Here is a 23,699-nt window from a genome sequence, read left to right on the forward strand (position 1 = left end):
TGCAAAATCTCATTAACTGTCCTGGCTGGAGACAATACATACCTCTTTAACCTGTGATTAAACCACTCTCCACTCACATTGTCTGTACCTATAAAGACTTGATTACCTGTAAAGACTTGCATTCCAACCATTATTTTGTAAATTGTGTGTCTTTATATGCCCTGTTTGTGAACAGAACTCCCACTTATCTGATGAAGGAGCAGCGCTCCGAAAGCCAGTGGCTTTTGCGACCAAATAAACTTGTTGCTCTTTAACCTGGTGTTGAGAGACTTCTTATTGTGTTCACCCCAGTCCAACGCCAGCATCTGCACAAAATGTGCAGGGTTACAGGGGTGGGACGGGAGTTGTGGACCTGGGCGGGATACTCCTTCAGAGTTGATGCAGGCCTGATGGGCTGAATGGCCTCTTTCTGTACGATTCTATGGTTCTAGCTGCTCAGCATTCCAAATGCAGGATGGAAATGGGTGCTTTCTGGGATGTCAGTTTAGTGTCAGAGTGACTCGATCACCAGACCCTGGGCAAAACCTGAAATAAATCACTTTTTTCAAAGAACATTTCATAGTCAAGATTTCTCTTTGAAAAAAAGACACAATTTAACTCCTCAATCCTCCAGTTGGGTTCAATTCAAAAACCATCTCCAGCTCCTCCCCAAGTTAATCCCAGTCATCAATGGTGAGGGTTCCAGCTCCCTTTCAGCCTTTGGGAAATTGACAGCTCTTACCTTGGCGCTGGTGATAGTTCCGTACGGAGAGAATTCCTTCCTCAAACAGTCATCGTCAATCCCATCATCCAGATTCTTCACATACAAATTCACTCCCTGGAAGCCAAGAATAGGCAGGACAGTTAGAGACAAAGGTGCGAGGCAGGAAAGAGGGATCAAACTGAGGCATTCTCACCCTCATTTCGGACAGCCTCAGATGGTGCACAAGTTAACCACAAGGAGAGAAACCCTCAGGAGTATTGAGAGAGAAATAAAATCAATTGGCAAGTTAATGTGATGTTGTTGAATTTAATTAGCAAACAGCTACATTTCATCAATGCTACAGAGGATCTACAGAGAGAGAGAAAGAGAGAGAGACATTGCCCGAGCTGGAAAAACTCAGCACATCGGGCAACACCTGGGAACAGAGAAACAAGAGTTTCAGGTCGATGACCTTCTGTCAGAACTGAAGAATGAGATGTTGTGTCAGAAACAAGCCATTGTTGAAACGTTAGTGTCGCTCCCTCCACTGGCCATGCCGGACCTCCCGAGGATTCCCAGTTATTGCAGATTTCCAGTATCCGCAGTATTTTGTGCTGTAAACATGTTGGATGTACAGACACTGGGAAAGTCACAAAATGGATTACACAGAATCATTGCCGTGGAGAGGATAAAAGGCAAATAAAATCACTGCTTCTATTGGCCGTAACAGGAGGGCAAGGAAAACAGGACAGAGATCGGCAAGAGGAGGAGAGCAGCGAGGGGAAGACTGAGCTCTTAAACGTCACAGGTTATGATCTGGAACATTCTGCCTGGAAGGGCCGTGGAAGCAGGTTCAAGAGAGAATCAAGGGCTAGTGAGCAGAGATTCCAAATAAAAGGAGTAAAAGTGACATGAGGAAGAGTTTTTTTAAACCCAGAGAGAGGTTGGAGTCTGGAATGAGCTTCCTGAGAGGGTGCTGGAGGCAGGTTCGATCGCGGTAAAAGGAAATTGGATTGCTATCTGAGAAGAGAGAATGTGCAAGGTTACAGGGATAAGGCAGGGAATGGGACCGGGTAGAATGCTCTTTCAGAGAGCCAGTGCAGACTTGATGGGCTGAATGGCCTCCTTTTGTACTGTAAAGATTCTGCGATTCACTAGTAATGTTAAAAAGGGAGTTGGACAGATACTTGATGAGGAAATATGTTGCAGGGTTTAGAGGGAAGAGTGAGGGAGCAGTGGACCAATTGGAAAGTTCTTCAAAAAAGCTAGCAGTCATCATGATTTTTTAATCTTGATTTATTATGGTCTCATGTATCAGTATATAGTGAAAAGTATTGGTTCTTGCATGCTATACAGACGAAGCATACCGTTCATAGAGAAGTCACATAAGCAGCCTGGGAATGGAGGGATACAAACGATTGGTCTAGTTGGACCAAGGAGCGGCACAGGCTTGGAGGGCCGAAGGGCCTGTTTCCTGTGCTGTACTGTTCTTTGTTGAAAGGAAAGAGTGCAGAATGTAGTGTTATAGTCATAGCTAGGCTGTAGAGAAAGATCAACTTAGTGGGAGATAGGTCCATTCTAAAGTCTGACGACAGCAAGGAAGAAGCTGTTCTTGAAGCAAATGGCCCCCATTCTGCGACTCTGTACGGTCCTATTCTACAAAGGGAACTGTAGTCAGCAGCAGCCGCCACTACCCTGCTGGGAAGTCCATTTAGCCACAGACCCCAGGCGGATGATTCGCTGACCTGATAACGGCTGATTCGCTCTTGCTTCATTAACTCAAACTTGCGTTTCAGCTCTCCCTGTCGTTCCATCTTCTTCTGAGCACGACCGACATAAACAACCCGGCTGTTAATCTCTTTCCCGTTCATTTCAGACACCGCCTAAACACAAGACAGACAGACTCTGGAGATTAACTAGGCTGGGACAGGATGATTTACCACCAGACGCCAATGTCTCTACACAGCAAAGCTCATCGATGGGGGGAATGGACCAACATCCAACTCGTTTCACACAACCAGCCACCAATGAACAAGCTCCATTCTGGCCATTAGACTGGCTACATTGGAATAATTCCACTGGGAGGTGGCTAGACCAGAGACTGGGGGGCCAAAGAACCTGAGGCAAGGGAGGAATTCTTTAAAAACCTGAATCAGCAAATGATGATCTGGAATGCAGATTCAATGGTGACTTTCAAAAGGAAATTTGATCATTTTGAAAGGGGGGAAATTTTCAGAGTTGTGGGATTAGAGTGCTCTATCAAAGAGCCAGTAGCAGCAAGATGGGCTGAATGTCCTCCTGTGCTGTAAAATTACTCACCAATTGCAGCAGACAGTCTGAAGAGTTATAACGGAGCTAAAACATTAAACGTTTCTCTCCACACAGATGCTGCCAGACCGGCTGAGTTTTTCTGGCACTTTCTTCTTATTGATTTCCATTTAAAACACAATTTATTTACAAGTCTTTGTGCTTCATATAGAAACGGCCACTGTCTACCCTCAATTCATTCTTCTAACTCTGTACTGGGCCCCGGTCAGAGTGTGGTGAAGTGACACTCCAATAAACAGTTATGAAGCACTCTCACATGTTCCTGCAAAACATCCATGTAAACTCTCACCTTGCGAGCGTCTTCATGCTTTTCAAAGTTGACGAAGCCAAATCCCCTGCAGCGACCTCGTTCATCCGTCATTACCCGAACGCTCAGCGTTGTTCCTTTTTAAAAAAAGAGGAAAAGGATCTTGAAGAGTGGCTGATGTTCTGGGCCGTTCAATGCAAGAAAATCTAAACAGGCAGGGACGGATTTAACCCCCCACCCCCAGAATTTCTCTGGAATTCTGTCCCTAAACCTCTCCTCCTCATTCTGCCCTTCATCAAGATGCTTTGACAGGAGAGAGAGGGGACCAGGCCTGGTTGCAAATGTCTTGCTCCCCCACAGTTTGGCTGAGGGGGCAGCCTGGAACACAAGGTCACAATCTAAGAATTAAGAGTCAGACAATTAGGACAGAGTGAAACATTCTCTCCTTATTCAAGAGGGTGTGGATTTTGAAATTCTCTACCTCAAGAAAGCTGTGGATGCTGAGATACAGAGAATGTTCAATGCAGAGTTTTGGGATATTAAGGGAATTATGGAAAGTGGTTAGTGCGAGATGGTGGAGATGGAAGATCAGCCACGATGGTACTGAATAGCAGAGCAGGCTTGAGGGGCCAAACGGCCTGCCTCTGCTCCTATTTATGTTCTTGTAGAGGTGGAGTGGGATTTTATACGCCAGAGTGAGCATTAGGATGAAGCATCGTGTCCCAATACATTCCACAGAGCTTTTTAAAATGGTGGGGGAAGGGAGTAAGGGGAGGACAATCACACGACCCTTCCCAATTCTGCGTCACCACTTTGAAACTAAGTCATATGTCAATTGAGAAAGAGAACAAAGCTTAACATTCAGTACAGAGTACAAACTGTTCCATCTGCTTCCCCCTCCCACCACCAGAGGTAACAGTTTCTCTCTATCGACCCATCTTAACCTAACAATACCTTTAATCATCTCAAAGCTCTCACTTCAATCACCCCTTAAACCTTCAAGACATTACAAGCTACAATTTCTCCTCAGAATTTAACCATTTTACCCTGACATCATTCTGGTTAATCTGCCAGCCCCTCCCTCCTCCACAGCTAATTTATCCTTCCTGAAGTCCAGTGCTAGAACTGAACACAAGTACCTCAGCCTGGCTCCACCAGAGCCGCCCTGCCCAACTGTAGCACCACTTCGATTACTGATTGGCTAGCTGAGACGTCTGGGAGGTTGGGGTGGATTTGAATGTGGGAATGTGATTGGAACTCAAAGCTCAGAATAAAGGAGAACTCTGCCACACACTGCAAAACGCGGATCCAGACTCGCTAACCCACATCGTCTCCGAGTCAAATAACGTCTTGAATTTTAAATTCTCGTCCTCAATTTCAAATGCCTAACACCTGAATCCTCCCTATCGCAATCTCCACACCCACAACCCCCCAACACCTCAATACTCCCCATCACAATCTCCACATCCTCCAACACCTCAATACTCCCTATTGCAATCGCCACACCCAACACCTCAAAACTCCCCATCACAATCTCCACATCCTCCAACACCTCAATACTCCCTATTGCAATCGCCACACCTAACACCTCAATACTCCCAATCACAATCTCCACATCCTCCAACACCTCAATACTCCCTATCACAATCTCCACATCCACAACCTCCTAACCTATCAGTGTTTCTCCAATTCCGGCCTCTAGCACATCCCTGATTTTGAGCGCTCCAACATTGGCGGGCCATGCCTCCAGTTGCCTGGGCCCCAAGCTCTGAAATTCCCTCCCTAAACCTCTCCACTTCACTTTCCCCCCCTTGAAGACTCTTAAGACCTACATCTTTGACCAAATATCTCAAGTGGCTCAGTTGCTCCTGTAATTCCCAAGGCACTACACAAACAAACAACTTGACTCTGACTGAAACCATCCATCCCCCAATTCCCTGCCTCAAGAAGGGCAAAGGGCAAAGGGCACCCAGTTAACTGCTGGGGTCAATGCCACAAACAAACAGTTGCCAAGCATCACGAGCGATTTTTGTGGTTTGCAAAATGAACACAAAACTAACCAAACGCGTTGAAGATTTCCCTCAGCTTGGTGCTGCTCATGTCTTCTCCAAAGTTCTTGATGTAGATGTTGGTGTATTCTAGAACCTTACTCCCAAACTCAGCCTCGCGCTCTTTGTGGGACTTGAAATGTCCGACAAATCTTTTTACAAACACAAACTTCCAAAATTAGTCATTTGCAAACAGTGGAAAGGAAACAAATAAAAAATAAATCTTTCACACAAGCGGTTAGCAAATATCTGCCTGATTGAAGTAACAACCCAGAGGGGCTACATTTCAATTTTCAGTTCCTGCTGCACCTTAATGGAGATTCTCACATTATTGGACCCTACATTTGTCTCTATCGATTAGCTGCATCACTCAAAGAAAGTCTTCCAAACAAGTTACAGGAAGACACACGAAGAGACTGCTCTCTCTGAACACAAGGACAGCGACCGGAAGATCCATCAGAAGCTGACCTGAGCTTAGCTCGGAAAAGGCTGTACCACGATGGAGGTGCAGCAGGCAATCCAAGTGGTCCCAGTCTGTGTAGGTGGAAGAGGTGGTTTATTGGAGAACATCCACCTGTTCTGGACACCGAGCTCAGAAACAGCCGAGCTGAAGTTAAATTGGCTTAAAGTTCCTCATGGGGGAGCACACAACTTCATCCAGTGTTTCTCTTTTATTCATTCATGGGACATAGGCATCGCTGGCTGGCCAGCATTTACTGCCCAGTCCTAGCTGCCTTCGCACTGAGTGTCTTGCTCAGCCATTTCAGAGAGCAGTTGAGAGGCAACCACATTGCTGTGGCTCTGGAGTCACATGTAGACCAGTAAGGACGGCAGATTTCCTTCCCTAAAGGACATTAGTGAAACCAGACGGGTTTTTTCCGACAATCGACAATGGTTTCATGGTCATCAGTAGATTCTTAATTCCAGGTATTTTTTATTGAATTCAAATTCCACCATCAGCTGTGGCGGATTTGAACCTGGGTCCCCAGAATATTAGCTGAGTTTCTGGATTAATAGTCTAGCAATAATGCCATCAGGCCATTGCGTCCCACTAACTCAAGGGATGGGGAAAGACACAAAGACCCAGGACCCATTGCCTTGGTCAATATTCAGCCGAGCAGCACTGAAATGAGAGTGTATCTGGACATAACGTCCCAGTTTGTGGGATCTTGCTGTGTGAAGATTGGCTGCCACGTTTAAATTAGCACCGGATCTGATTTTCCCTCAAGTCTAACTGTCCATTGGCAGCATCACCAGCAGGGGGCACACATGGCACTGTGGGTGGGGCATCACTCCCAATAACCAATCACCAGGCTGAAATATCTCTGACTCGAGGCTCTGAAAGACACTCAGGTGAGGATTATTTTACACAAAGTGGCCTCATTCAGAAATTAAACATCAAACAACAGAATGTTTGGAAATTGGAAATGATGTGAAAACACACAACAGCTCGGCGTGAACTGGAGGACAGCTCAAACAAGGCAACATTTCGGGATGGAATTGATTGGAACGGGTAACTGTCTGTACCCCAGAAACACACATGTTGCTGTCTCTTGCTCTGAGCTGTTGCTGCTACAGGGAAAAGTACAAAAAAAAATCAACAGGACCGTAACGATGCAAATTCAGGAATATTTACATGTGTTTATAATCAGTGTGCTGGCTCATTCTCAACATCTCCGCAAGGTTAACACTGCCAAAGATGGTGAGAATGGCGCTAACATCGCCACGGCACTGCCTGGGTCACACAGATGTGGCGTTGCCAGCGTTGGACTGGGGTGGGCATAGCAAGTAGTCTCATAACACCAGGTTAAAGTCCAACAGTTTATTTGGTAGTACGAGCTTTCGGAGCACCTTCATCACTCACCTGATGAAGGAGCAGCGCTCCGAAAGCTCGTGCTACCAAATAAACCTGTTGACTTTAACCTGGTGTTATGAGACCACTTGCTGGGTCACACACAAGTTGTGGCATTCCACATTTAAAAATGAGCAGATTCTGCCCCCTCCTTTGGGGTGGATTCCGCCCCCCCCCCCCCCCCCCCGCCGCCCCAACCCCAGGGCAGATCCCTCCGCACCCCCCTTCTCGGGGCAGAACCCCCCCCCTCCCCTCCCCTCCCCGGATCCCCCTCCCGAGCCCTCACGTTCCCAGGGAGAGCTCACACTTTGCGATCATTGAGTAACATCCCGTTCATCGTTTCAATTGCTCGGTTGGCTGCCTCCCGTGTTTCAAAGTGGACAAAACCGTATCCTTTCGACCCGCTCTCGTCACTGACGACCTGCAGACAGGAAGATCATGGATTTTATAAACTGAGAAAGCACGGTGCAGCTTTTGGTGAGTCACCCCCGGCTCCACATTCACCTGGTACTGTCTGTCCCAGCAACCTGCCCTCTGCCAACACACAGACCCCAATCACCAGAACGTGACAAACTTTTCAATCCCACCTCCATCCCCAATACCTCCCCCCACCAATATCTCCACCCCCCCCAACCCCCCATTCCCTCCACTCACACCCCCCCCCCCCAATTCCCTCCACTCACACCACCCCCCCTTCCCATTCCCTCCACTCACACACCCCCTCCCCTCTCAGACCCTCAGAGGGTGAAAGGGTTAATCCTTCTGCCTGGCCCCATTTCCCCACCAGGTAAGTGACTGCACCCGGCTTCCCAGCTTAACCAGGTCCCAGTCAGTTTGCACATTCCAACCACTCTTGTCCTAATGTGTCAGCTGTGGAGAAAGTGACCAATCGGCTAATTGCATTTCTGATCACAATGAAGTCATTCATTCATAAAAGCCTGTGATCGCAATACTCCGATTCACACGCTTTGTACTAGTGTCAAAACAAGACTGAGTGCAGAAAGGATTTACTAGGATGCTACCGGGACTTGATAGATTGAGTTATAAGGAGAGGCTGGAGAGACTGGGACTTTTTTCCCTGGAGCGTAGGAGGCTGAGGGGTGATCTTACGGAGGTCTATAAAATAATGAGGGGCACAGATCAGCTAGATAGTCATTACTTTTCCCAAAGGGAGGGGAGCCTAAAACTAGAGGACATAGGTTTAAGGTGAGAGGGGAGAGATACAAAATGGCCCAGAGGGATAATTTTTCACACAGGGTGGTGAGTGTCTGGAACGAGCTGCCAGAGGTAGTAGTAGAGGTGGATGCAATTTTGTCTTTTAAAAAGCATTTGCTCTGCCCAAGACCACAAGAAACTACAAAAGATCGCGAATGTAGCCCAATCCATCACGCAAACCAGCCTCCCATCCATTGACTCGGTCTACACTTCCTGCTGCCTTGGCAAAGCAGCCAGCATAATTAAGGACCCCATGCACCCCGGACATTCTCTCTTACACCTTCTGCCATCGGGAAAAAGATATAAGTCTGAGGTCACATACCAACCGACTCAAGAACAGCTTCTTCCCTGCTGCTGCCAGACTTTTGAATGGACCTACCTTGCATTAAGTTGATCTTTCTCAACACCCTAGCTATGACTGTAACACTACATGCTGCACTCTCTCCTTTCCTTCTCTATGAACGGTATGCTTTGTCTATATAGCGCGCAAGAAACAATACTTTTCACTATGTTAACATGTGACAATAAATCAAATCAAAATTTAGACAATCACATGGGTAAGGGGAGAGGGGGATATGGGCCAAATGTGGGCAATTGGGACTAGCTTTGTGGTTAAATAGAGGGCAGCATGGACAAGCTGGGCTGAAGGGCCCGTTTCCATGCTGTAAACCTCTATAACTCTACTTAATGTTCGAGTGATCAGTGGAAAATGGCGAGAAGGTGTGTACATGCGGGCGTTGATCATTGTGGTTGCTTTACCCTCCCTGTCACTGAACACTGTCACATAAACAAATTACATTTACCCGTGTTAAGCGGTTTTCTGCAAAATTTGGATCACGTGTCACCATAGCCACATTTCTGGACAGTTTCTATTGACGAACGCGGCCCTACGGGCTGTCAGCTGTGACTCAGGAGGATGGAGCAACCCCTCCCGAGTTAGCAGACTATGGGTTTAAGTCCCACTCCAGAGACCTGAGCGCACAATCTTGACAATCCCACAGATTAACTGGGCATTATAACATTGACATCTGTGGGATCTTACTATGCACAAACCGGTTGCTGCATTTTCAAATTACAACTACACTCCAAATGTCCTTCATTGGCTTGTAAAATACTGGGACATCCTAAGGTCACAAAAGGTGCTATAGAAATGCAAGTCTCTCTCTCTCCATCAGGGTGAAGATTCAATTTTGAGGCTGGGAGGAACAGGATAAACTCCATCTGGAATTCCCGCATACCGACACTCTTACCTTGCAGGACAGGATGTTTCCAAAAGCTGAGAATGTGTCGTACAGAGCTTTGTTATCAATAGATTCATCCAGGTTTTTGATGAAGATATTTCCCACTCCAGACTTGCGGAGAGACGGATCGCGCTGGGACCACATGATACGTACAGGACGTCCCTTAATCACCTCAAAATTCATGGTGTCCAGGGCACGCTCAGCTGCAGGAACAGGAGAGAATAGAACCTCACTACCGTCAAAACACCCTCACACCCCCCCTCCCCCCATGACTCAGTGCCCTCGCCTCCCGCGATTCAGCACCCTCAGCCCCCCCTCGCGACTCAGCACCCTCATCCCCCCCCCACCCCCCAACGACTCAGCACCCTCTCCTTCCCCCCCTCCCCCCCGCGACTCAGCACCCTTTCCTTCCCCCCCTCCCCCCCGCGACTCAGCACCCTCACCCGTTGAAGCTTTTCAAGAAACCACAGATCGCTCAGCTCAGAAACATGGAAAATAGGAGCAGGCCATTCGGCCCTTAGAGTCTGCTCCCCCAATCAAAGTGATAATGACTGATCCTCTATCTCAACGCCATACTCCTGCACTCACCCTACAGCTCTCGACATAGAAATATCTTTCCTTCTTAAATACATTCAGTGACTTGGCTTTTGCAGCTTTCCGTGGTAAAGAATTCCACATGTTCATCACCCTGAATGAAGCTTTTTCTCCTCATCTCAGTCCTAAATGGTCTACCCCGTATCCTGAGACTGTGACCCCTGGTATCTAAACTCACCAGCCAGAGGACACATCATTCCTGCTTTCAGTCTATCCAACACTGTCAGAATTTTACACGGTTTGAATGAGATTCCCTCTCTAAACTCTCCAGTGAATATAGGCCCAGTCAATCCAATCTCCCCTCATTTAAGAATCCTGCCATCCCAGGAATCAATCTGGTGAATCTTCGCTGCACTCCTTTTATGGCAAATATATCCTTAGATAAGTAGACCAAAACTACACACAATACTCCAGATGTGGTCTCACCAAGGCCCTGCAGACGTGCAGTAAGACATTCTTGTTCCTGAACTCAAATCCTCTTGCAGTGAATGCCAACATATCATTTGCCTTCCTAACTGCACCTGCAAGCTCGCTTGCTTTCAATGACTAGTGTACAATGGCACCCAAATCCCTTTGTACATCAACATTTGCCAATCTATCATTTAAATAATACGTTGCTATTCTGTTTCTGTCCAAATTGGATAATTTCACATTTATCTACATTATACTGCATCTGCCATTTGCCTACTCACTCAACTTGTCTAAATCACCCTGAAGCCTCTTAACATCCACCTCACCATTCCCAAGTTTCATGTTGTCAGCAAACATGTAAACATTACATTTAGTTTATGCAGAAACCCACTATCACCGCGTGCCACTTTGAAAAAGACCCATTTATTCCTACTCTGTTTCAGATATGCTAAACGGTTCTCAATCCATGTAAACTGGCTGTTCATTATAGCAAGTGAAAAGGAATCCCCAATCTCCCCCCACTGTACTCCCTAGAGCCCCATATCTACTCAAAATGACACTATAATCTTTAATTCAAATACTCCCCCAGACCAAAATATTCCATGTGCCAAAAATCCTCTTCATAGAATGTTTTCTCCTAACTTCACCACGGATTCATAACAATGTCCTTTAATTAATGAACCCTCTCCATCGGACTCGTTAACCAGGACAAAATGTCTTCCCTTGTTTTCTCCCAATACCCTTTGTCCATCATGTAAAAGCTTCTCTTAAATCACTTTTTCACCATCGTTCCTCTTATAGAGAGGAGCTATTCAAAATCATCAGGGACCCAGAGAGTTGAAGAGAAACTGTTCCCATTGGCGGAAGGATTGAAAGTTAGAGCACACTGCTTTAAGGTGATTGGCAAATAAATAATGGTGACACGAGGAAAACCTTTCTTGAAACCCACACTGAGTGGTTAGGGTTGGAGTGCATTGTCTCAGACAGTCTTTCTTTTGTCATTAGTATAGCTCAGTTCCAATACCATTCCCACAGCAGATTATATGTTGCAAGCTAAATGTGGAAGCATTGTTGCTAAATTCTCTCCAACAGACCTCCGGAAGTATCATTCCCTCCTCTGCAGGATAATAAAACACTCCCAAGCGTTATATAAATGGCAAACCCGGATCCCCCCCCACTCACCATCAGCGGGCTGCTGGAAGTTGATGTAAGCGTAGCCCAGGGAGCGACGTGTAACCACATCCCGACACACTCGGATTGACATGATGGGACCAGCAGGGGAGAACTTCTCATAGAGCATCGCCTCAGTGACATCATGGTGCAGATCCCCAATGTACAGCGATGCAATCGGATAGCCGGGGCCAGATGCATTCATTTTTGGTGGTTGCTCAATTCTACAAGATATTTTAAGAGTCATCGTATGGAAGCTAAGCATTTGTAATCCCTTAAAGTTGGAATAATCTTAAACTCCTTTTAATGCATTGCAGGCAGAGAGATTGGGTTGTTGCATGTTATGCAACAAAGCATCACAATCTTAAACTCAGATTTAGGTTCATATTCTATCTTGGAATGTCTTTCAGTGGAGGGACGGAGGGGGTTTGGGGTTAAAGAGAAGACTGTCTCTCATTAACTGCACATCAGCAAATTACTATTATCAGAAGCTTCTGATTGCCAGCTGGTAATGGAGAACAAATCAGTTGTGATGCCCCCCGCAGTTCAACAGCTATCAAAGACTCACTACGATGACTGGATGGTTAACAATGGTGTTCCTGCAACCCAGCAGATTAAAAAGGGGAGGGGGGGGGGGGGTAGAGGATTGGAATGTGGAAAATATTAATTTCTAATGGCCAGACAAACACAATGGAGTGACACTGAAGGCTGATAAATCCATGCTGTTCCTGTGGAAAAAGTAACTACCATTCAAAACTAAAGAGCAAACGCGTGTCAGCCATGGTTCAGTGTACTGCACTCATCTCTGAAGGGCAAGATTCCAGGTTCAATTATAGAATCATACAGTACAGAAGAGGCCCTTCGGCCCATCGGGTTTGCACAGACATACTAGAAACACCTGAACTCCCACCTAATCCCATCCACCAGCACTTGGCCCATAGCTCTGAATGTTATGACTTGCCTCATCCAGGTACCTTTTAAAAGGATGTCAGGTAACTGGCCCCGAATTCCATGTCTTCTTCCTCATTCTCTTGGGCAAAGACAGATGTGAAGTATTCATTCAACACTCCACCAATGTCCTCTGGGTCCACCCACTGATTGTCCCCTTGGTCCCTACTCTTTCCCTGGTTATCCTCTTCCCATTGATATGCTTATAGAATATCTTGGGATTTTCCCTACTTTTGCCAGCCCGAGCTTTCTCCTATTCCCTCTTTGTATTCCTAATTGTTTTCTTAAAGCTCCACCCTGCACTTTTTGTACTCCATTACTTTGCTCCCCTTTTACCTGCTAAAAGTCTCTTTTCCTTTTCATTGTATCCTGAATATCTCTAGTCATCCAAAGTTCTCTGGGCTTGTTACTCCTTCCTATCACCCCAGAGGGAACATGCTGGGCTTGCACCCTCCCCATTTCCTTTTTGAATGCCCCTCCCACTGCTCTTCTGTAGATTTTCCCCACTCGTAGGTGTTCCCAATCTACCTTGGCCAGATCCTGCCTAATTTTACTAAAATCCACTTCCCCAAATCCAAAACTTTTTTTTCCAACTTGTCTATTTCCTTGTCCATAACAAGATTAAATTGCACCATGTTGTGATCGCTATCACTAAAATGCTCCCCCACCACCACCTCAACCACCTGTCTGGCTTCATTCCCCAGAATCAGGTCCAGCACGGCTCCCTCGCTTGTTGGATCCTCCACATATTGATTTAAAAAGTTCTCCTATACACATTTTTTAAAAACCTACTCCATCCAAGCCCTTAACACTGTGTATATCCCAGTTAATGTTGGGAAAGTTGAAACCATATTGTTTTTACACACTTCCGAATCGTGCACACATTTGCTCCTCAATATCTCGCTGACTATCTGGGACTCTGTAATAAACACCTAACAATGTGGCTACCCCTGTTCTATTCCTAAGCTCTATCCACCAAGCTTCAGTCAACACCCCCTCCAAGATATCATCTCTCCTTACTGCAGCAACTGACTCCTTATCCAATAATGCAATGCCTCCTCCTCTGTCTCATCTGAAGATTCTATATCCTGGAATGTTGAGTTGCCAATCCTGCCCCTCCCTCAACAAATTCCTAGGCAGAGCACAAATCTCCAAACTGATGCTTGTCCTGTGATATTCCACAGTACTGCACTATCACAGCTGCTGTCTCTCATACCAAATGTTAAACCGAGGCCCCCTCAGGTGGATTTAAAGACCCCACTGCATTAGTCTGAAGAGTAGCATGGTGTCCTGGTCAATATTCATCCCACACAGAAAAACAGGTGATCTGGTCACTCTCTCATTACTGATTCAAAAAAATACTTCACTGACTGGACGGCAGTTTGAGATATGTGGTTGTGTAAAGTACTATATTAATGCAAGTCCTTTTATTTGTAAGGGATTCTTCAACATTCCCATTTGTCAGAACAGTAAAGGCAAACATTTCCTTAACAATCTGTCCTCTACCAATATGAGCCCCCCTCCTCCCCACCCACACCAACACAAGACAGGCCCTGTCCGTGAATCTGCATGCATCAATGATGTTATTGGCAGGAGAGACAGGACTGATTTGATCTTATTCAGATCCAATGGTTCACCCAGTTCACCCCCAGCCCCCCCACTCCCCTGATTTTCCGATGATTAGGATGGAAGCCTCAGGATCAGATAACTCAATGATGGAAAATGTTCGCAGACCTCCCATAACAGCATGAATGGTCAAAGCATTAGTCTTAAAACCATGGTTTTGACAAAGAATGCATCAGTTAGTTAATGCAAAGCCAGCTATCTCCAAAAACAAAAAAGGAATCCTCATTGCTATTAAAACTCAAGATTCCAGTCATCCTGTGTCCAACATTGAGCAGGTTGTTCACATAAATCCCAAGCTGCATTGTGATATCATCTGCTGGAATTGAATTCGAGCAGTTACTGATGTCCAATGTGGATAGAACTCCAGGCAACAGCCTGTATTGTCTACCACCAAAGCCAGTGGCAGCAGAAAGAACTCTGACCCTCATCAAACCTGCCAACTGCTGGAACCTCAGAACTCGCACCTCCAGACTGACTCACTCTACGTGACTTCGCCTGTTATGTCAGCCTCACTTTGAGAAAAATGGGGGAATTCTACAATCAACCAATCTCTCCTCAGAAGGAACATTCCCATTCTGATTCTGGATTTGTATTTTATTGTGGCCGTGCCACCTATTCCTTTTCCCTTATCCCCCACTTATTGTGAGAGTGTAAAGGGGTGGACATCGAGAAACCCCTCGTGCGTATAAAAATAAACCAACTCTTTATTTTCAATTTACTTTCGAGTTTACTATGCAAGTTAACAGTGGATCGGAACATTTCCAAATCTAAGGGTTAGGGAAAATATGCCATCATTAGAAAAAGGGAGAAATCAGGATTTTATAGAGTGGGGAAATTGGGGTGGTTTAAATTAACACCCCCCACCATTTCCTGTCCATGATAACAGTGTTGGGAGCAAACATAACCAAAATGAAACACTAAAATTAACCCGTTTGACAGAATGGACAAACTCAAACCCTGGGCAGATCAGTGGTGGCAGCATTTCTTAACTAATCCATCCTCCAAGCGAACAGAAACTAGTATAACAGATGGACCAATGGATAACCGCAGGTTACTGTAACACACCAGGTGCATTTTAAGTACATCTACTATTTGTTTTAAAAATGTGTCACAAGTAGCCTTACATTGACACTGCAATAAAGTTCCTGTGAAAAATCCCCTAGTCGCCACACTCTGGGCACCTGTTCGGGTACAGAGAATTTAACGTGGCGAATCAACCTGGACTGTGGGAGGAAACCCACACAGACACGGGGAGAACGTGCAGACTCTACACAGATGGTGACCCAAAGCGGGAATTGAACCTGGGTCCCTGGCGCTGTGAGGCAGCGGTGCTAACCACTGTGCCTGGAATAGAATTGGAGGGATATTCCTGATTGATATGAAGATCAGTGTGTAATTCAGTGCCAGACTCACTCATTCCTCCAAACAGTAAATGATTACAAAAGAGGACTGAATTATTCAACAGTTAACACAACATGGTACACCTCTGGGAATAGCTGTTGAAATCTAGGGGATGAAGAACGCTATCAGACATTTGACCGACTCAAACCTCGTGAGTTAAAAAAAATAAGGGCTAATCAAAGAGATATTGACGGAGTTTTGGAGGCAGTCTTGTTAACGACTATTTTAAGGTAGTGACGGTTTTAATGTGCAGTTAAAGTAAAGAGTGCTGTGGTGAGTATTGACTGCAAGGATTCACTGTACAGCAAACTACAACATTTTCAAAACCTACTGGACTTGACGCAGCTAAACTTTGTCTCAATTTCCAGCCAGATTCTCAGCGGTGGCAAACCTCATGTGAAAAAAAGTTGATTAAAGTAATATTGTGAATGAGTCAGGAACCCATTCCAATTCCCATTCCAGTGATCCGTGGCATCAAGATGTACCAAACTTTCTGAACCAACCGGGCTGCTGAAGACAAGGAAGAGGTTCAGACAGGCCGGGGAGAGTTTTTGATGAAACTTTGACTCCAATTTCCCGGTCTAAGATTGGAGGAGAGAGATTCAGTTCCATGTCACTTTGCTCCATGTTGAAGGAGAAGAGTCATTTGGACCCACGCCGAGGAACAGTCCCACCCCAAACCCAGACAAATCTTTCCCCCAAAGCTTCCCACGGGCTCCCACTTTGCAACAAACCCAAACTTGTAGTTTCAATGCTTCCTACAAACCTACTGCAACATTACCAAAAAAAATAAAATTCTCACTAACCGCGATTATCAAACGTCGTCTTGCTGCTGTTTCTCTTTAAAGATACTGTTTTTCTTTTTTTTTTAAAATGATTTTTATATTTTATATGGTCAATACAAAATCCAACCAAGTCTTCACACCTCCGCCATGAAGACCGCTGCACTCCTTCCTGCGGTAAATAGTGCCAGGTATAGAGTCTCAGCAAGTCAACCAGGGGGGTGGGAAGGGGGCGATCAGCAGATATTTAAATAAACTGTCTAAATCAACAATCTATTGGGATTTCTCTGCCTTGATTAAGTTGTAGTTAATTATATAATTGCAATTAGAGGGAATTCAAATGAGTTCCTCATCAATGGAAGCATTTGGAATTATTGTGTACATATGTAGGTGCCAAGATATTTGAATATAATCTTATGTTCTATCACAAGCTCAGGAAAGCTTCCTGGTACAGCGTCCATGTGGTTATCCTTCATTCATAAGCCCAGGTGTAGCGTTTGGTTGGGCTATTCAACTCGGAGAGCATCACAATTAGGGAGTGCTGCCCTGCATCTGTTATTTATTGCTTTTGGGGTATAATTTTCCCCCTGGCTGAATTTCAATTTCAGCCATTTGTCTTCACTTCCTGTCAGGTGCCATCTCATTGTTCTAAAATTCTACAAATCAGCATGCAAGGTATTTAAAAAGCTCAACCATTGTCTTCATTAATAGGGACCAATAACCACCCATCTCTTCAGTTCCCCCAACCAATGAGATCATGGCTGCTCTGAATCTTAACTCTGTCCATCTGCCTGGGTTTCATATTCTTTCTTGTCCTAGTCAGTCAAAACTATCAATCTCATATTTTTAATTATTAATTGCGGTGACATCCACTGCTTTTGTAAATAAAAACAGAAAATGCCAGAAATATGTAAAAGATCTGGCAGTGTCTTCAGAGAGAGAAACAGTTAATGTTTCAGGTCAGTAACTTACATTGGGATGTGCTTCTTGTGGGAGAGTTCTACACTTTTACCAAGCTAGGTGTGAAGAAATGCTTCCTATCTTCTCGTTGAGTGAGTGGCCTGATTCTGATTTTGAAGCTTAGGTCTCATTGTCCTATACCTGTACACCAGGAAGAAAAGGTTTCTCCCTGTTTATCCTCAACTCCAGTTCAGTGGGTAACCCTCTTACCTGAATGAGGTTGTTGGTTCAAGTTCAATTCCAGAGGCTCAAACACAAAAAAATCTAAGCTGTTTAGTTTATTTATTAGTGTCATAAGTAGGCTTACATTAACACTGCAATGAAGTTACTCTGAAAATCCCCTAGTCGCCGCACTCTGGCGCCTGTTCGAGTACACAGAGAATTTAGCATAGCCAATGCATCTAACCTGCGCATCATTCAGACTGGGAGCAAACCGGAGCACCCAGAGGAAGACCACGTAGACACAGGGAGAACGTGCAGACTCCATACAGGCAGTGACCCACGCTGGGAATCTACACTGAGAAGCCAGTCCAGAAACAGGGAACACTCTGGCAGAGATGCTGTTTTTCAGATGTGTTAAACTCACTCAGATGGACATGTAAGATCCTGGAGCAGTATTCTGAAACCCAGAGGATTTATCCCGTGTCCTGGCCAATATTTCTTCCTCAATCAACATCTTTAAGAACAGATTATTTGGTCATAATCGCATTGTTTGTTTTAGCAGTTGCCTTTTTTTAAAACAAATTTGCAGCCATGTTTCCTACATAACGGTGGCTACATTTTGAAATGCATCATTGGCTTTGGGATGTCCTGAGGTTATCAAAGGGGCCATAGAAATGCAACTTTCTTATTCCTAGAATCATAGAATAGAATCCCTACAGTGCAGAAGGAGGCCATTCAGCCCATCAGGTCTGCACCAACCCTCTGATGCGCTATTCCCATAACTCCACACATTTACCCTGCTAGTCTTCCCAACCTACACATCTTTAGACACTAAGGGCAATTTAGCATAGCCAATCCACCTAACCTGCACATCTTTGGGCTGTGGGTGGAAACCGGGAACATGGAGGAAATCCACACAGACAGTGCAAATTGCAACGTCACCCAAGGTTGGAATCAAACCCAGGTCCTTGGCGCTGAGAGGCAGCAGTGCCAACCACTGTGCCACCCAGATGGCACCTACTCTATCAATTCCTAAAAAACCTCAATCAAATCACTGGTCAATATCCAATATGCCTGGGAATATGAGGCTACTTTATGTGAATGAAGGCAGAGATTGATGGGGCAAGCATTGCACTCAGTAAGGATCGCATTGGCTGATGCTCACTGACTCATTCTCTGCCCATTGTCTCTGATATGGGTTCAAACCCTGCTATGGCAGCTGGATGGAATTTAAGTTGAATATAATCCAAAATTGAAAATGAGTCTCAGTATCGGTGCAAGGAAATTGTCAATTGTTGTAAAAGCCCATCCGGTTCACTGACATTCTTCAGGGAAGGAAATCTGCTGTCCTTATTGGTCTGGCCTACATGTGACTCCAGATCCATAGCAATGTGGCTGACTTTTAACTGCCCTCTGAAATGACCTCACAGGCCACTCAATTCAAGGGCAATTAAGGATGGGCAATAATTGCTGGTCTTGCCAGGAATGCCCAACATCCCATAATTGGCAGGATTTGACTAATGGCATCCTGCAAGAATGTGTTGGGTCCTCAACCATTTCGCATATTTATCAGTGACATTAAGAAAATGGGATAGAAAGTCACATACCCAAATTCACTGATGACACAGCTGGTATTTTAGGCAGCGTGGATGGAGTGCAAAATTACAAGGACATTGATAGATTAAGTGAATGGGCAAAACTGTAGCAAATGCATTTTAATGGAGGCAAATGTGAGGCCATTCAAAAGTAAAAACAGGAGACTTTACAAATTGTGAAAAAGCAGAAATAGGAGAAACGCAGAGGCTTGCAGGTCCTGGTGCAGAGATCATCAAAATGTTGTGGCTAGGTACAGAAACCAATCAAAAAGGTTAATGGAATGCTGATCTTTATAATCCAGAGGACCAGAGTACAAGGAGATAGAGCTAATACTTCAGCTCTGGTCAGACAACACCTTAGGAAGGATGCATTGATCTTGGAGGGAGTGCAGCACAGATTTATTTAATGGTGTCACAAGTCGGCTTACATTCACACTGCAGTGAAATTAGTGAAAATCCCTTAGTCGCCACACTCCGGCACCTATTCGGGTACACTGAGGGACAATTTAGCATGGCCAATGCACCTAACCTGCACATCTTTGGATTGTGGGAGGAAACCGGAGCACCCGGAGGAAACCCAAACAGACACGGGGAGAACATGTAAACTCCACAGTCACCCAAGGCTGGAATCCAACCAGAGTCCTTTGCGCTGTGAGGCAGCAGTGCTAACCACTGTGCTGCCCCATGGTAGATTGAAAGAAGCTATTTCCACTGGTTGGGAGTCTAGGATGAGTGGACATAGTTTAAAAATTAGAGCCAAACTTTTGAGGAGTAATATTAGGAAACACTTTGTTAAGAGTGTTATAAGTTTGGAACACTCTTCCATAAGTGGAAATTGGTGCCGAATTGTTAATTTTAAATTTGAGGTTCTTATTTAGTTACCAAAAGTATTCTGGGACATTGGATAAAGCTAGGATATGGAGTTAGGTCACAGATCAGCCATGATCTCATTAGATGGTGAACAGGTTTGAGGCACAAAAGGGCCTCCCTCTGTTCGTAGAAAAAGCAACTTTACCCCAAAATGTGTTTTTAAGCAGGGTGAATAACAGAATAGGAATGTGCAGGCAAAAAAACCTGGAAACATTAAGGAGATGGTCGACTGGGAGAAGATAAGTTTAGAAAAAAATCCATCTATGTTTAGGATGTTAGAGCACAGAAGCCCATTGGGTCTGTTTGAAAGTGCTGTCCAGTTAGTCCCCATAGCCCTGCGAATCTGTAATTTATCAAAATGTATACAATTCCCCGTTGAACTCCTCCTTTCCCCACCCTCCGCACTCCCCCCCCAAACCTTTTCAAGTGGTACGTTCCAGACCATAATAATTGCTGCATTAAGAAAATTCTCATCTCCTCTGATTCCTGTCAATTACCTTAAATATGTCTTGCCTAGTTACTGACCCTATTGGTGTAAATAGTTTTTCCTCACCTATTCTTTAAAACCTTTCATAATTTTCACTACATCCATGGAATCTCCCCTTGTCAGTGCTTGAAGGAGGGCAGCCACTCCAGTCATAGAGTCCCTACAGTGCAGAAGGAGGCCATCGAGTCTGCACCAACCACAATCCCACTCCCAAGGCCCTATTCCCGTAACCCCACACATTTACACCCTGCTAATTCCCTGGCACTAGGGTCAATTTAGCATGGCCAATCAACCTAACCTGCACATCTTTGGACTGTGGGAGGAAACTGGAGCACCCGGAGGAAACCTATGCAGACACGGGGAGAACGTGCAAACTCCACACAGACAGTGACCCAAGTCTGGAATTGAACCCAGGTCCCTGGCGCTGTGGGGCAGCAGTGCTAACCACTGTGCCACCCCAGTCTTTCCAAATAACTGAAGTCCCCTATCCCTGGTGTTACCCAGTAAATCTCCTCTGCACCGTTAAGATTTATTTAGTGTTAAATGAGACAACAGAATAATCCCCACCTAGGGAGCAACAATAAGTTCCCCAATGAGACAACAGATGACACAAGTTAATCGATAGAACCTTTATTTTCTGATTGAACTGTGGTGTACATGGTCTGTATTTATTCTCCCACAGACCATTAAAAAGACTTACACAAATCTATTCGTACATCAAAAAAAGTTTCTTTTTAATATGTCGCACTACTGTTCCACAATCACGTGCGTGCTACAACGGTCACAGAAGCGACTGGAGGCAGAATACTGGTCAGTAAAAAGAAAGCAGGAAGGCAGCTATGAGATATACAGACACGTGTTGAGAATCCGCTCCACACTCACTATCAGAGGTCACCTAGAGTTCAATTGCATTTTTGTTCAGTCAAAAGTGATTTCAATTTACTATTTCAGTGCACAGTGAGTTCTCCAGTGGACAACAGATATAAAGGACAAACGGAATTATACATCCGTGGAATGTAACTAAAAAAGACAACAGGAAACTCATTAGGATACTGACCAATTTGTCCGTTTCCGCCCAGGACTTTTTCCCTCCCGCAGGATAGTGTCACCCTTTTCCCTACTGTGCACATCAGCAGCTGTGTTAACCGAGAACTATCAGATCACTCAGTCCATGCACAGAACCTATTGTACTACATTGATAAACTGTGCAGCTCATCATTCAGGATACCAGTGGGAAAGATTAAGTCGATTACAGTCTTTCTGCCAAAATTCACATTTGGACAGAGGTAGTATTTTAAGCAGGCTGATTGGGGGTGAAATCAATTTGGACTGCACCAATAAAATCTGCGCACTTTTCCGTGCCCATGGTTCTAATTTTAGGAAACCGTTAAAAGTAGCATTACTCGGGAACTGCGAACTGAAACGTGATCATGCAGCTTCCCCCACTCACCCAGGATAGTCCATAGTATCAGGAGCAGAAAGTTGAAGGGAAAGGTCTAAGTTTGTGTGATAAATCTGAAGAAACTTAAATAGTTTAGTATCAATATACCAAAAGCATTTATTCAAATAGTGATTAGAATGAAAGCTGGACTGGAGGGGAGGGGAGGTTGCTGAAGGTACCAGTTATTACACCACGTGATTGAGGTTTGTGCAAGTAAAAAACATGTCAAGATTCGAGGAAAAGCTGGCAGGATGTGAATGCAAGACTAGGAAGAATAACAAGTGGCTGCAATGGTATACAAACTGTTACAGTCCCCATTCTGGTCTGGGGATGGTGTGGGGTGGAGGAAAAGAGGAGGAGGAGGAGGGGTGCAAGGGGAACCCAGAGCAGAGTGAACGGAGACAGCAGAGCTAATTGAGCACTGCAATCAATCTCCAGACACTAGGAACAGAACAAAAAACACAGCCAGAACTCGGAAAGTGATAAGTGTGTCCCAATGACTTGTGTGGAAGGAGAAAGTGGGGGGGGGGGGGGGGGGGAGATGGTGAGCCTGTTTTGACAGAACTTAACACCGGCAGGTCAAACACCGGCACGATTGGCAATCTGACGGTGTCAAAGTGGCCCTGATATCCAGGCTGCCTGAAATGAAGGAGGCCACCAACATTTTCTTCGCTAGAGATTCCCATGATTACTGGAGAAGAACCCATGGCCACAGCAAAACTGGGGCAGTCCCTCAGTCATCCCCAGACGCAACCCAAAGAGAGCGTGCTCACTGAGCAGGGCAGGAGAGTGCCAGTGAGCACTTGGGAATGAAAGCCCCGGGTCTATTTAGGTCACAAAGCAGAAACAATCATGGAAGCCCTCCGCCTTCCAGAGTTGATTAATTTAACAAGCAGCAAGTCCCTCACCAAGCAGTGCTCATAGAATACAGTTCTAGCACATTCCACCCTCTTCCCTCCCCCTAATCTTCTCCCTGTTTCCCCCCCTCCGCCCCGCCAATAGGATGAGGGGCCAGGCTAGGTGCCCAAAGAAATTCTGAGGCATTTTCCAGTTGGTTTTACACCATGACATCCAGCCAAATTAAGCCGACAATTGCAGACAGGGCAGCTTAGCACTGTCCCCGGTGTCAGGCTCTTCCAGCCCAGTGTTGTGTCAGCACATCAGAGTACAGCATGCTGGTGTGAAGCTCTGTGCAGGCGATCCTGGAGTCAAAGAAATGGTATGCATTGCTTTGAAAAAGAGGAATAAGGGGAGGAGAGGGGGAATGGTGGGGCAGTTTGGCCAGACAAGAGCAGGTGAAAATAAATCAATGGGGAAGTGTAACAGATGGTTTAGTTCTGCCCATCACCAGCATCCCCTTCATCTCCCTGGCTGTCTGATGTCCATAACTGGAAAAGAGAAAAAACTATATTAAAAACCGAGGAACAATCAAGCAGCAAGGAAAAGGTTTCCTATTTTAAAACAAGTGCTTGTAGCATCTCAATTAAATTAACTCCAATAAGATTCAAATACAGATGGGTCGTTTCAGAGGGTAATACAGAAAATGATCACTGCACTGGAACACAGGAATAGGAATCAGTCAAGGTTAACCATGACAGCTCGATCATCTTTATTCCGATTCACTGCCCTTGATGCTCTT

At 45.2% G+C, this 23,699-nt stretch overlaps 2 protein-coding genes across 3 annotated transcripts in view; both read right to left on the reverse strand.

Moving 5' to 3' along the window:
- Positions 1-12,006, reverse strand: part of LOC144508667 (embryonic polyadenylate-binding protein-like) — a 29,673-nt gene extending 17,667 nt beyond the window's left edge. The window contains exons 1-7 of the mRNA XM_078236910.1: positions 11,801-12,006; positions 9,623-9,816; positions 7,463-7,578; positions 5,318-5,457; positions 3,300-3,394; positions 2,428-2,565; positions 722-817 (exon numbers count right to left, since the gene is read on the reverse strand). Coding sequence (XP_078093036.1) covers positions 722-817; positions 2,428-2,565; positions 3,300-3,394; positions 5,318-5,457; positions 7,463-7,578; positions 9,623-9,816; positions 11,801-11,993 — 972 coding nt within the window. The 5' untranslated portion in view covers positions 11,994-12,006. The remainder of the gene's footprint in view (positions 1-721; positions 818-2,427; positions 2,566-3,299; positions 3,395-5,317; positions 5,458-7,462; positions 7,579-9,622; positions 9,817-11,800) is intronic.
- Positions 12,007-21,233: 9,227 nt separating this feature from the next.
- Positions 21,234-23,699, reverse strand: part of LOC144508672 (14-3-3 protein beta/alpha-1-like) — a 48,998-nt gene continuing 46,532 nt past the window's right edge. For both annotated transcript variants that reach the window (XM_078236917.1, XM_078236916.1), the window contains exon 6: positions 21,234-23,448. In XM_078236917.1, coding sequence (XP_078093043.1) covers positions 23,392-23,448 — 57 coding nt within the window. In that variant the 3' untranslated portion in view covers positions 21,234-23,391. The remainder of the gene's footprint in view (positions 23,449-23,699) is intronic.

This window comes from Mustelus asterias, chromosome 20 (assembly GCF_964213995.1).
Source record: "Mustelus asterias chromosome 20, sMusAst1.hap1.1, whole genome shotgun sequence".
NCBI lineage: Eukaryota > Metazoa > Chordata > Chondrichthyes > Carcharhiniformes > Triakidae > Mustelus > Mustelus asterias.